Raw genomic sequence first — 14,562 nt, forward strand, 5'->3', positions numbered from 1 at the left:
GTTTTTATGGCCTCAAATAGATAGCAAATATTTAGACATAATGTTTGCTTGTGTCTAGCAGCTCTCACCCAAGCTTGACCTGTTAAACCAAGTTGATCTCAAGAACAAGACACATATATTATGGCTATGTCCCATATAGAATTTTTAAGATAGTTTTCCGAATTAGTGATTACAAAGCTTTAGTTACATGCCATATTGCTTTATAATCATACTTATCATATGAATAGCTTTTTAATGGTTCCATTCCATGAGCATGACCTGAACATGGCTTGATAAGAAATTGGACCTATATTATAAATATGATCTTGAACTTGTTGGGCTCAATTTAATTGCCAAAACTAATTATCCAACCCAAGATAGGGTAGCTGATCAACCTTCCCCTTAGACAAGTGACATGTAGTACAAGGATAGGCACACCTACACCTAGAACTGGAATTGGTAGGAATATATCAAAATGCTTCCTTGCCACATTACTCCACGTTTCTTCACTATTCTTATCCTTTCCACCAACCATGAGATGGATGCCGATATGGTCGTCTCTTCCGCGCTACACCCGTACTTCATGGGCTTCATTTCTTAGAAAAATGCCTCGTGCTACAGTTGCCTCCATTATTTGCCTTTCCCCAGCATCATACCTTTTAGTTAGGTGAACAATGACTCTTCTTTATTGTACCCAAAAAAAAAAGGACTCTTGTTGCCTTTTGTTTAATCCACCAAAGATCCACATTAAACTTTTTTAATCCACAGGAGGCTGTCACATATTCCATTCGTGAAACTGTCGTGGCTCCCAAGAACAAGAGAGGTTTGCTTTTGTCTCCAAGTAATTGGTGGTATATGCACTGTTTCCTCATTTCCTGAGTTATCCAACAAGTAACTTATTAGGGGTTCGGGTTATATCTTTTGCTCGAACCCATGATTGATCTTCTTTCACGATGTTGACCATCAGAACACACCCCACACAAATCTCAAAGCACTCCAGACTTTCATCCATCCACTTGCATAGATCTTGAAGCGACCATTACACATCGGATGGTGGATAGGTGTGAAGGAAGGTAAATCCATTCTTTCGTGTGAAAGACACAATCCCTGTCCTTCTCTCAGGGAGGGTGTTCGGTTCTAGCTCGAATTCCATTTACAATATTTAGGTAGATAGCTCCTATGGTGATGCTTGTCATGGCTTCACATACATGTCTATATTGTGCTGGAGGCTGGGGGCGAGTACCATGCCAGACTGCAAGTCCTACCAGGACCATTAAAAAACTTAGCTGTTTGTTTCTTCACTACTAGTTGCTAAGCCAGCTATGCATGGGAACTGTGTTTGGACCGAAATGGGGGATGTGGGGCTGCATCTATGGCCATGGAGTGTGGTTGGTCATTGGTTGCACGCTTTGGAAGGAAAAAAGCCTGAGTAAGTTGTCGTTGACGGGAAAGAGTGGAGCGAGAAAATTTTTATGTCATAACCTTGGGTGACATACATGTTACTAGGAGCAAGTTATCCATTTCCAAAGGAGATGATGTGTTAACACCGGTAATAGAAAAAATTGTCTAGGAGCAAGTTATCATCTCCTCTCAAACAAGAAGAAAGGAGATGATGTGCTAACACCGGTAATAGAAAAAATTGTGGGATTTGGAGGTCATGTCAACTTTGATTATGATATGAAACTTATATAGAGCTTAGAATGAACCAACGGGAATAGAAGCTAGCTAAGATTCTTGCAAATAAGGCTAAGGCATTGAGCTTAACCTTCCTTATGTAGAGCTTTCAATGGTTTAGATCGACCGAAAAGCTATGTCTGATCGAGTTCCCAATCGGATGAGGTGACATGCATCATGTTGTTACTGGCTGCAGCAATCGGGTGGATTGGCTATTATTCGATCCTTTCGAACCAAAAAGGCTATTTTCAGATAACAAGAGAAGGGGTGCCCACTACTTTGGCTAGGACTAGTTGTTGTTGCAATAATAATTAGGACATAGAGTTAAGATTTATAAGAATGTGAGCACTTTGAAGACCAATTTCTATTTTAGATAACAAGTTGCAACTTGCTTGTCACCTCTCCTCCATACTTGGTTTATTTGCTCCCAATGATCAAAAATGCAATGGCGTGATGGCTTGCAACATAGGCTTTGCAGATATCAAAGGAACGATAATTTACTGATAAATATGATGGACTCCATACCGATCGTGTACCACTTTTGGTATATACTTGTTGATGCAAGCTGCAAGTTGGTCCTGAATAAGATCATGCATGCAACCAAGATTTTAGTTCACATCATTTTGACACCATACATTCCAAATATGCATGGTTCCTTCCGATCTTCTGCACCTGTGGTGTTTTGATCAAATGGCATCTCCTGTAGAGCACAACAACTGGTGGCTATAACACCCTCCTTTCGATAAATAAAAAAAAAGAAATCCAGCTTGAATGATAAAATCCATATGTACTTGAATGTGAATAGAGGGGTCAGGTTCAAAACACCATCAAAGAGGATGATGCACAAAGAAAGGTGGATTGAAAGGGAGCTTGCAAGTTCACATCAAGAGCATGGCCATGGTTTGGTAAACCAGTGGCAATCAAGAACAAGAGGTGGTAACATGAGATGATGAGATTACAATTAGACGAGCACTTGGGCCACACTTGGGGTAAGACGAATCAATATTTTTGATATGATTGGCCTGAAGATTCTCTTCAGATAATATAAAATTTGGCATGTGAACTAGCTCTTGCACATCCCTAGTTATGACTCACAAGTTCAATGATCAATCAGCAGCAAAATTGACACCTGACTTAGAGCATAATTTGCCACCCATCTGACTGGCCAAAGAATGAAATATTGAAATATCATGAATCTCTTGTTGTCATAAACTTACAAGGGCTAAACTCAAACTCTAAAACCTAAGGTTTCCTCTAGATACCACATGGATTCATAACCTGGAGAGTAGACCATTCTTTGCAAGAAAATAACCCACATGAGTCCAGACCCACAGGGTCATGGTCCCTAGGCGAGGAAGATTGGATGGAGGGCAAATGGCATCTCACCCTCCTCCTAGAAGTAAAATTGATGGGCCAAAGCTCCAGCACTCACAGGCCCAGTCAACATCCATGCATGGGGAAAGCATGAGGGGGAGGGAATTTACAAGCAAGGAACAAGGCTTTTTTGTTTTATCTTCTGGGGCAATCAATAGCAGTGCCTCTCTCTCCTGTCTTGGGAGAGCAAGGACAGCCTGTGAGTTGAAGAGATCATCCAAAAGCTCACCCTCCATATCAAATGAGTTTTCTTTATAGTGATAGACAGAACAAATTCCCCCTCAACAATCCCCAAAGAAAAGCTGGAAAAGCTGGGCTAAAGTGTGTCTTTTCTTCCTTTCCTGCTTTCTTTCTCATCCAGCATCTTTCACCTTTGTAGCAGAATCCTCTTTTCCCTTTCCTATCCCCAATCCCTTAATTCATCCCTTTTCTTTTCAATTTGTTCATGGTATCAAACTTTTGTTGAAAAATTTCCAACCTTTCTTTGTCTAAGCTCTCAAAGTTGTGTTTTTGATTCCTTTTTGGTGCATTATGTAACTCAATGGCGCTTCCTCATTGAAGACTAGATGTTGATTCTTTTCTGACCACTTTGTTTTGCATGTTGTTTTCTTGCTTTTTTGGGATTATTAAGTCCATTTGGAGGTGTTTTTCTCTCTTATGTGTCCTTCTTCCGTCCTTTCTTTACTCTTGTCTCAAATTTTCTGAGCCCTTTCTTCTTGAGTTCTGAATTTTTCTTTGAATCCTTCTTCCAATTTGGGAGTTGGTTTCCATGGGACTCTGCCACGGAAAACCAATCCAAGACCCCCCAGTTCAAGAAGAAGGCCCTGAGATTCCCAGCGATGAGGGTCCCCTGACGAATGCCGCCACCCCGAAAGCCCCAAAGCTCCCGTTCCTGAGCCCAAGCCCTTTGCCGAGCTCTTACAAGAGCTCACCGGCCAATTCCAGCGTGAGCTCCACCCCTCTGCGGTTGTTCAAGCGAGCATTCCCTCCTCCGTCTCCGGCGAAGCACATCAAGGCTTTGCTTGCTCGCCGCCATGGTTCGGCGAAGCCGAACGAGGCAACGATCCCTGAGGGAAATGAAGCTGAATTGGGACTGGATAAGAGCTTTGGGTTTTCAAAGCAGTTCTGTTTGAAGTATGAGCTTGGTGAGGAGGTCGGGCGCGGGCATTTTGGGTATACTTGCTCGGCTGGGGTGAAGAAGGGGGAGTTGAAGGGCCAAGAGGTGGCAGTTAAGGTTATCCCAAAAGCAAAGGTCGTTTTTATTTATTTACCATATGATCTTTCTGCTCCATATGTGAATTTCTGTTGAAATCTATGCTGCCTGATTTGGTGCCAAAATTCTACAACTTGAGTTCAGACAAACCCCCTGGATCTGTGGCTTAATTAATCTCCAATTGTACAAATATATATGGAAGGAAATTTGATGAATATCGATAATTTTGTTTTTCCAAGTTTAAAGTAATCTATTTTGTAGATCTTATGTTTGTTAAAGTTGCATCAATGCAAACCAATCTTGTTCCATGTTTGAACCTGAAACTGATAATAATTGTCGAACTTCATGCGTGATTTAGATTTGTTCCTGACATAATGTGTGAATTTTGAAAATTTGCAATATTTTTCTTAGATGTGTTTCACTATCATCAATTTTATTTTCTTCTTTTCTACAAATTTGGATCTCCATCTTTTTTGCTTTTGTGTTATTGTTTAAGGGCTTGATCTGTTTCTGGTCTTGGTGTGCATAATGAAAATTTCTGCAATTCAACCAGTCCATATTGCTTACTAATATTGTGCTGGCAGTCGTTGGCAATTGGATCAGGGCAAATAATGAACCTTGCTCCTATTCTTCCTAATCTAAATTCTTTCCACTTTTTATGATGTACCTCCACAATTTTTGTTCATTTTTTTTTATCATCTTCTCATTTGTAATTTCTCTGAGGATGAATTTTCTAGTATTGTATTGGGGGGGCCATTTAGAATCTGACAGTTGGTATTAGATTTATTGCAGCATACATCCTTGCTAGAACTTAAATTTTGACCGCTGGCATCTATTTAAGCTGTCTGTTTGGTAATGGCATTATGTCCCACATATTTGTCTACTTTGTATATATTTTCTCTAACAGTACTTGGTGAAGTTTTTTATCCTACCATTTTTGGTTGATCCAGCAATGCACGATGGTTTAAGAAACAAGAATTAGAACTCAATATCTATTTTTCTTTTCTCATGATTACCAATCAAAAGTTATATTTTCCTGTTGCACTCATTTATAACTGAAATTAGCGATCTGTTTATCGAATTTGTCTACTCAAATTGAAACTGCCAGAAGGCTGTTGTACAATTGAAAGAAGCATATGGAAGAATGCAACTGTAGATTAGCTTTAAATATATCTTAAAGCTATTGCTTAGAAGCAAACATTTGTGCTTATTGGTTTTATTTCTTTTTTGCTTTTTTAATTCACATACTCTCTTTTTTTGTTGTGCCTTTTTTGAATCTCTAATAAGGAGTTACATGATGTAAAGAACAAAAAATGGCAAATCATACATGGTATCAGTCTATCAGCATTTGAAATCACATTCACATGCTTCTTGAGTAATTAGATTTTGCTTTATGTTAGTTTTTCATTTTTTTAAAAAATATTAGAATTGGGAGTGCCGCCTGCCATTTAATGAAATAACGCAACAATTACATGTCAACTAATTGTGGAAACACCTCCTGATGTTCAAACAGAACCTCCTCAATTTGGATGAAGGGTGCAACCACTTGGTCAGAGCCCAGTATTACCATTCTTATTATTCTCACAAGACCCCCTTTATTGGCATAGGCTTTTATCTATCTGTTTGTGGATTTTTAAATTTTTTTTTTTTTATAGCAATACCCAAGATTCGATCCCTGGACTATCGGTTTGGAGGCATACATGTTGCTTGTTGCAAACATATGCATCAATTCTTCTTCCTGCTTTTACATAATGTATGTTTCTTAAAGACTAATAATGAGCATATATGCTTATTATGATGCAATTCTTATTTACCGATGCTAAGTGGTTGAATGTTTCAGACCAAATCTCTAGGATGAAGTCCATATAGGAAATTAAGGATTAAGAGTACATCATAAAAATTAAGAAACAAACGTAAGGAGAGAAGTAAGGAGAATGAACTTTGATTTATTACCATAGTAATTTTATACAAAGCTCCAACTAATCAAGTCATCAATTCTCATTGCCTGCTTGAAATGTTACCAAGCTGACTTCTGATGCAGTTTGGTTTGGACTGAAGAACATATAGATTTGCCATTTTATGAGTCACTTAGATATCTAGTTTGTGATCTTGTCTTAGTTTTGTCATAGCATGGTAGGATGTGATGTGCTTTTTGTGGTCGCCTAAGTTCTTAAATTCCCTTAATAGATGGGAGACTTGGTCTTTGTCTAATTTGACTGTAGGTTGTACGATTTTCTGATTCGCAGTTGTTTCTTGGATGACTTTTGGCTTTTGAAATTCTAAAATCCTGATTTTACATGTTACATACCAAGGAGTTTGCTAATGTATGTTGGTTAGTAGAACAATCTGAAAACATACCGTTTAATCTCACAGACTTTATTATGGCAGATGACAACAGATATTGCCATTGAAGATGTAAGAAGAGAAGTGAGAATATTGAGATCTCTCACAGGACATCAGAATCTTGTGCAATTTTATGATGCTTATGAGGATGAGGACAACGTGTACGTAGTGATGGAGTAAGTGCTGATTATATATTTATGACTCATTTAGTCGTTCTTAGAATCCACACACCATTGCTACTTGGGAACTGAAAGAAAAATGCGAACATTCTGGGAGGAAAAAAGCTACATCTATGCACCAGATGAATGCAAGGTTGTGTGGTGCTTCTGAAAGTTCCGGTGCTGGATATATGGAGTTACAGATGTTGTAATTTTTCTGCATGTCCCTTCTTCAGTTCAGTTCATCTCTGCATAGTGTCTGATGCAGCATTCTATAATTAGTTATTACTAGACATTAAAACTGTGAGACAGTTGTATTTGATGCGTGCATATATATGCACAGACATAAATATAAAAACACATAACAAAAAGCAGGCGGAGCGGTTCGTCTGCTAATCACTCTTGATTATTAGGACAAGACCATAGTTTTTTCTTTTTCTTACTGGGTATGATATACATCCCATTTGAATATCTCAATAAAATTCCACCCTTTTGCTTTCAGAGGAGCCTGATTTCAGGATTGGTAAGAAACAGCAGCACAATCCTATTTTCAATTTTTTTAAGCATATGTTTCTTTCTTTAGTTCAATCATATGAGATCCATCATTATGTAATCAATTAACTTTTCATCTCAAAACTATCCTTTCCTAGAATTTGTCAGTGACATTTTCGATTGAAAAAGATTTTAGGCCATTTGGAAAGAAAATTAGTTGAGCATTGAAGATAGATTCCATACTTTTGTTAGTGAAAGATGGTGACAGGCTTGCATAAAATTTCAAACAAGTATATAGAAAAATGGAAAGTGGTTGCTTGTAAATGATAACAGTTTGAGGGCATTAGATGACTATTCTAGAGGGCAGTTTTTGCTGCTTTGAACCTGTGGAGCCAGCATCATTATGTTTTAACAAAGAAAATCTTTTAGTAACAGACTGAACTGTTGTGGACATCTTGATTGGTGTGGGTGTTTGAATTCTATCTGGATGACTGCTAGATTTGGCATGTTGAAATTGAATTGCTTCTTTTCCTTCTCCCTTTTACTGAAACCACTGTATTAATTTGAGCTCTATATGTGATGATAGGGAAGGAAAGGAATTCAAGAGTTTTCCTAAGAAAGAAAGCTAAGTACATACCTTTCACAAATACTACTTTAACTCTCTTGGATGACTGGTCCTTCTCCTCAGTAGCAAAGACAGACTGCACTTTCTTTCTACCTGGAAGAAGTGGTCATCTGTCTCCTCTTCACCTTGCTGGATCCTAGAATCCTTCATTTTCTCCTTTTCGCTCTCCTTTTCAATGGATTACTTCTCCCTCTTTATTTTCCTTCATTGCTTTCCTCTTTTTTCCCTTTCTCATGTTTGTTAACTCTTCTTTGAATTTTATTAAATAAATGGGTGGCTTCGCTCTCCCTTTCGCTCAGAAAAAAAAAGATAAGAAAAAGGAACTCCCCTGCTATTTGTTCTTCCTTATACTTTGCTTGGTTAAATCTCCTTGGATAAATTTTACTTGTGGTCTAGCAAATCTTGTTCCATAGATTTGGGATTGGGAAGAAGTTTCTCACATTCCTTTTATGCTATCATGTAGAACACTGTTGTTGTCTTGTTGGATTGTGGCCTGTATTTAGTGGAGAGGCTCCACATGCGCTGTGCCTAAGGTCTTATCATGGGCCAAAGACCCGAGTCTATCTAGGGGTTCAAGGGCAGAGTTTGTGACATGAATCTTGGAGGCCAGGTCCGCAAAATCAGAACCAGCACCCATGCCGGTAGGCTTGTGGTACAATACCATATGTACCGTTCTATGCCGTTCCGGCGTGAATCGATAGAGAAACCGGCAAGGGAGGAGTAAGAACGAGTGAGAGGAAGAGAGGGAGAGAGGGAGGAAAGGAGAAGGAGAGGGAGGAAGGGAAGGAGAGAGCGGGAGAGGGCGGTAGAGAGAGAGGGAGAGAGAGCGGGAGTGGCCGGTAGAGAGAGAGAGAGAGCCGGAGGGAGGGGAAGAGGGAGAAGGAAAGAGAGGAAAAGAGAGAGAGAGAGAGAGAGGGAGCGGGGAAGGAGGGAGAGGCCGGTGGAGTGCGAGAGAGGTAGAGGAGGGGGAAGAGGGGGCTTCGGAGTTATAGTATTTTAGAATATTTGTGAAGCATCAAGTGCAATTTAAACATGCAGCCAATATACTAAAATAATGATTTAAAACATCTGATGTTTTTCTATATTGGTCAATTAATGCTGGTTTTGAAGTTACAGTATGTTGACATGCACTGTTTTTTTCTTTTTTTTAGGTGGGGGAGGGGGTGGGTTCATATATGTAGAGCCTCATATCTATGTCTATCCTCATAATTTTGTATATTACTGTCTATTATGGTTCATTGACCCATAAAGTTAGGGCTGCAAATGGGTCAGGTCAAACCTATGAGCTGACTTGGTCCTGAACGAGTTACACCAGGTCTAACCTGGTACTTCAGACCCTTTGAGACTGCATCAGAAAAATGACCTGTTCGAAAAATTTGGTTGGGTAGGGGTCATCTGTTTTCTAGCTGATCCATACCCAGCTGGACCTACCGATGTACTAACTGGGAATAAAATGGGTTAAAGTCAAACATTATATGACCTGATTCAACTCGGCCCTGTTTGATCCAGCTTTACCTAAAACTGTAACTTCAAAGTTCATAAATCCTCTATCATTCACCTTGTTGTCATTTTTAGGTTGGTAGGTTGGGTATTAATGCAATTTTTTTGTAGCTTAAAGGCTTAACTAAGGCTGAATTGCACTCTTGCAAGTGGCATTAGTAGTAACAAACTACATACACCTTTTTTAATTATTTTACTTGTTACACATGCAATTATTAATTTCGTTCTAGATATATATTGTTTTTTTTTTTTTCCAAAAAATGCCTTGGAGGCATACCTAGACCATATCTGAATAGGATCTGAATGTATTGGGTTGGGCTTGGGTCACAACTCATGATTTTCCTGACTCTGCCCTAATGACCTGCTGCACTAAAATATTTTTTCATGGAGCTGACCTAACCTGACCTGATTAGTTAATAATTTGGGTTTGGATCCAAAATCATGACTTGAAAGAACTAGGTTGATTCATGGTCATGCTTAACTCCATCCCAACTTGGCATAGTTATGATATATCATGATAAGTGATTTATAATGCAATTGATCCAGCTGTTTTTTATGTGCACTTGACATATATTCATTCTCTACAAATGTTATATTAAATGCTAGCTTGTATTTTCTACTTGTCAATATGTTGTAATATTCTCGCTAAGAAAATGCTTGTAAATTACCTCTAATCCAATTCCATGAGACTTTGTTTTGCATAATATGAGAAAACCATATATGCTCTGAAAGTTTGAAAAATGCATATTCATCATTTCCCAAAGAAAAACAAGACTGTAAATAAGAAAATTTGAAAAAGAAAAAAAAAATATCCAAGACTCTGATGACATAGTTGGATGCATTCTAGCTGATATTTTCTGATCAGTACAGTCTGGTATGATTTTGGTACACCTCATTTGGAGCTGCCCTGGACAGATACAAAACCTGTAACTGAATTCCTGTCTAAACGAACAGCTGTTCTCTTGAATTTTATGAGCTTATAGTCATGTTTCATATTGATCAGGTTATGCAGAGGAGGTGAACTATTAGATAGGATACTTTCAAGGTACCCTTTGCATGAACTATTCCATTTCAAATTTCTGGCGAAAATGTTGATTTTTGATCTCTTAAAAGTTGCTAGCAAAAAGATCTTCTATCATTATCTTAATTTATTTATAGGGATGGCAAATACTCAGAACAAGATGCTAAGGTTGTCATGGTCCAGATTTTAAGTGCTGTTGCTTTCTGTCATCTCCAAGGTGTTGTACACCGTGATCTCAAGCCAGAGGTGATTGTTTAGTAGATTTAATGCACAAGCATACACATATGCCCATGCATGAGGGAACATGCATGGACAGGCACTGGCATGCAAATGTACTCATGCACTTGTACAGACATGCAGACACAACATGCATGCACAAACCACACACTTGTGTGCATGCACACACGCAAAGGTCATACACACGAATGCATATGCATAGGCATGTGCATGCAGAGACATTCCTATATCTAGACAATCCTCTATTTCTCTTGCACACAATTCAATCATTTTGCTTGCTTTATGGTACAGAACTTTCTTTTTGCTTCCAAGGATGAGAATTCTCCCCTGAAGGCTATAGACTTTGGTTTGTCAGACTTTGTGAAGCCAGGTTGGTTTTAAGTATAACATGATGTATCAGTGGATTTTAGCTTGTTAGGCTTTGTTTCCTCTTTTACTTGAAGCATAACATGTTACATCACTGGAAGCATGCAGATGAAAGGCTTAATGACATTGTTGGAAGTGCGTATTATGTTGCTCCTGAAGTTCTTCATAGATCTTATGGTACTGAGGCCGATATGTGGAGCATTGGTGTTATTGCCTATATTCTTCTATGTGGAAGTCGCCCATTCTGGGCCAGAACTGAATCAGGTATCTTTCGAGCTGTCCTGAAGGCCGAGCCAAATTTTGAGGAGGCTCCTTGGCCTTCGCTGTCTGCTGAGGCTAGAGACTTTGTCAAAATGTTGCTGAATAAAGATTATCGTAAGAGAATTACTGCTTCACAAGCTCTTGGTAAGTTCTTTTCCCCATTAATATTTTCAGTTTTTCATATTAAGTTATCAACCACTAAAATCTGGTTTCTGTGCATGCACAGGTCATCCTTGGCTTCGAGATTCACAGGTTATTAAACTTCCTATGGATATTATAGTTTATAGGCTTACAAAAGCTTATATATGTTCATCATCTTTGAGGAAATCCGCTTTGAGGGTATGTTGTCTCTTTTACATACAGAGTCTATTATTGTTTTACATTGTATATGTTGTAACTAACTATAAGCTTCTTAATCATTCTAGCACTAGTGCTAATCAATTTGTAGTTATGTGTTGCATCTTTGATTAAAAGGGCAGCCTAGTGCATGAGGCACCCACTATTGTGGGGTTTGGAGTGGGTTACATATATGTAGCCTTATCCCTGCGTGCAAAGAGGTTGTTTTCATATTTCGAACCCATGTCATAATGGAGCAACCTTATTGTTGTGCCAAGGCTCATCCTCTTGTTTCATCCTTGAAGTGATCTAAAAAACTTTGAGACATATATATACTGAATTAGCTTTTTTTTTTTTTTTGTGATGATATTTGGCATATACTGCAGGCCCTTGCCAAGACCTTGACAGTGGATCAGCTCTATTATCTGCATGAGCAATTCCAATGGTTAGGGCCAAACAAGAATGGCTATATCTCCTTACAAAACTTCAAGATGGTTAGTTTTCTGTATCAAATGCCTACATCCTTAATGGTATACTTCTAATTAATGCTGGGAACTGATAGGCCTTGGTGAAGAACTCGACTGATGCAATGAAGGACTCAAGGGTTCTTGATTTCGTGAACACGGTACTTTTTGTGTGAGCACTTCTTTTGTCTTAAGGATTTCTTTTTTACAGTTCCAAGTATTTACCTTTGTTGTGTCCTTTTCATGATATAGGTAAGTTCTCTTCAGTACCGAAAACTAGATTTTGAAGAATTCGTGGCTGCTGCCATAAGTGTGCATCAGCTGGAAGGACTAGAAAGTTGGGAGCAAGTTGCACGCCGAGCATATGAGTTCTTTGAGAAGGATGGGAACCGCTCCATAGTGATTGAGGAACTTGCATCGGTATGGTTGATTATATGTGAAAAAATAGTTCACGCAATTCATTAGCATATGTTTTTTCAATCATGGAATCTTATGCTCTTTCATTAGCTCGGAATTTCCCAGCTTATTTCCATTTTCCAACTGAAAGAGAAACTTAATGATCATGCTTGTACAGGAACTTGGGCTCAGCCCCTCAGTCCCGGTCCATGTTGTTCTCCAAGGCTGGATAAGGCATTCTGACGGGAAGCTTAGTTTAATGGGATTCATCAAACTTCTACATGGGGCATCCTCACGCTCAACTCCAAAGGCTTAGACAATGACTCAATCAAAGAATTCTACTTCTTATGGAGCAAGACTTCGAGAAGCATCTAGTTGAATTGTGAGTCAAGGAAGGCCAATCATACCAAACCATGCAGGTCCAGGACCAAGGCATGTAATGAAAAGGGTGAGTTCTTGCCAGGATCTTGAAGGCTGTCCTGGTCTTTGCGCCACATCATTTTTTTTTTGTTTCTCAGTACACATGGTTTGTGCAGTAAAGCCATGCAGAGGCATGTACAGATGCAAAAAACAGGGAGTCTAAAAGGCTCAAGGAAATTAAATCTACGTTTCTGGCTTTTCCACTCATATCAGTAGGATTCTAAATGTTTTGACGTAGCATGAGATTGCTCGGCCTAGACCTCTCTGTCAATCAACTAGGTTAATGTCAATCAAATCCAGATTGAGTAATTACACAGAGAAAAGAAAGGTTTTTTTTTTTTTTTTTGAGAGTGTGGGGGAGAGGGGGACGCATTCATTTCAATTATCTAGGTCCAAAATATTTAGATATGCAAGTCGAGGATCTTTAGGGTTGTTAAATTACCTTGTTGGAAATGCCCTGCCAGAAGAAACTCAACCTATCAAGGAATCCTAGCTGATTTATGCGTTTTCATTGTGGACTTCTTATTAGTCTTGTCTTTTCAATGAGAAGGATTATATATATGATCTATCTGTTCTGTTTTCTCAAAGATTTTCATGAAGTCACTCAGGGAAATAGTATATTCAGCATAGGTGCAGGGTTTTTCTTTTTAATACCCGAGGGAGTAAGGCTGAAAATAGGTTGGATTAAAATACCAGCTAATTCAGAACCTTCGTCTGAATCTGGTTAGACCTTGACAATCTTTGATCCTTACCGTATTCAGAAAATACTTTAAAAACTCTAGAATTTGAATCCATATTCAGGTTCTACTAGCGTTTAGGCATCACCCGGAGCAATGAAAACCAGAATATCAAATTGGAATAGGAGCCAAGGGTTAAAAAAGTTACTAAGCAAAAATAATTTAAGGAAATCTATGTTTCAGAAATATTCAAGAATCTTCAGACATCCCTTTACATTCTGACCAAGCTTCACATCTGGTCTCATCCATTGTCTCAGCAGCATCACGTCACTAAGCTGTTCACCAACACCAAACTAACAAAATGCTTCTCAACATCACTCCAAAGGCATATAAACCTGGAAAGAAGGCACTCAAATTTGGTTTACTTTATCGTCAGAGACTTAAATTATATTACTGTATTTAGAGGCAGGGAGGGTATCATTCTGCCGCCAGGGAGCCATTGGTGGTGGTCGCAACAAGACTTTAAAGCAATTATTTCAAACAATTCCACTCTGACACTTTTCATCATTATATTTCAAACTAAATAATTGCTAATTCTGATGCCATGAGATTGAGCTGATTATGATGCTGCTTTCATCTCCAGAACCTAATAGTGACAATCATGAATACCTCATTCTGCTCCATTTTCCTTGCCCAAACTCTCTCTCTAGTGTATTTGTTCCTCTTATTTTGCCTGCTATAGCTCAGAAACCTTCTTCATCAAGAAGACCATTCTACGTCAGTTTTAGTATCATAGCATTCGTCCATCTTCTTCAAGCCACATCTCCCTCCCTTGTCCCCTTTCCATTTCGTATAAACCAATCAATAGCCTTTGCCTTAAGCCATGCTGTTTGGCTGCAGATGCCACTCCATTATGCACTGCTAAAACTGGGGCCACGAGAGCATGCCATCCTCCAAGTAGGTCATCAGAGGTGCACCTTGGCATGCCTAAAAGATGTTCTTCATGTTAGCAATGTGTGACAAAGC

At 38.8% G+C, this 14,562-nt stretch overlaps 1 protein-coding gene across 1 annotated transcript; it reads left to right on the forward strand.

Annotated features, from left to right (window-relative positions):
- Positions 1-3,440: 3,440 nt before the first annotated feature.
- On the forward strand, positions 3,441-13,066 carry LOC105045472 (CDPK-related kinase 1). Its single transcript, XM_010923770.4, has 11 exons — positions 3,441-4,279; positions 6,629-6,759; positions 10,362-10,403; positions 10,517-10,625; positions 10,908-10,986; positions 11,091-11,387; positions 11,470-11,582; positions 11,966-12,073; positions 12,142-12,204; positions 12,296-12,463; positions 12,618-13,066. Exons 1-11 carry the CDS (start codon positions 3,797-3,799, stop codon positions 12,753-12,755), a joined length of 1,731 nt encoding a protein of 576 aa, XP_010922072.1. The 5' UTR covers positions 3,441-3,796; the 3' UTR covers positions 12,756-13,066.
- Positions 13,067-14,562: the final 1,496 nt, after the last annotated feature.

The sequence above is a fragment of the Elaeis guineensis genome, chromosome 5 (assembly GCF_000442705.2).
Source record: "Elaeis guineensis isolate ETL-2024a chromosome 5, EG11, whole genome shotgun sequence".
Taxonomy (NCBI): Eukaryota; Viridiplantae; Streptophyta; class Magnoliopsida; order Arecales; family Arecaceae; genus Elaeis; species Elaeis guineensis.

Bases quoted from the DNA above. Each gene is read 5' to 3' on its own strand.
- LOC105045472 (XM_010923770.4), top strand. From the start codon at position 3,797: ATGGGACTCTGCCACGGAAAACCAATCCAAGACCCCCCAGTTCAAGAA. The intron at 6,760-10,361 runs GTAAGTGCTGAT...CATATTGATCAG, and splicing joins AACGTGTACGTAGTGATGGA to GTTATGCAGAGGAGGTGAAC. The intron at 12,074-12,141 runs GTTAGTTTTCTG...GGGAACTGATAG, and splicing joins CCTTACAAAACTTCAAGATG to GCCTTGGTGAAGAACTCGAC.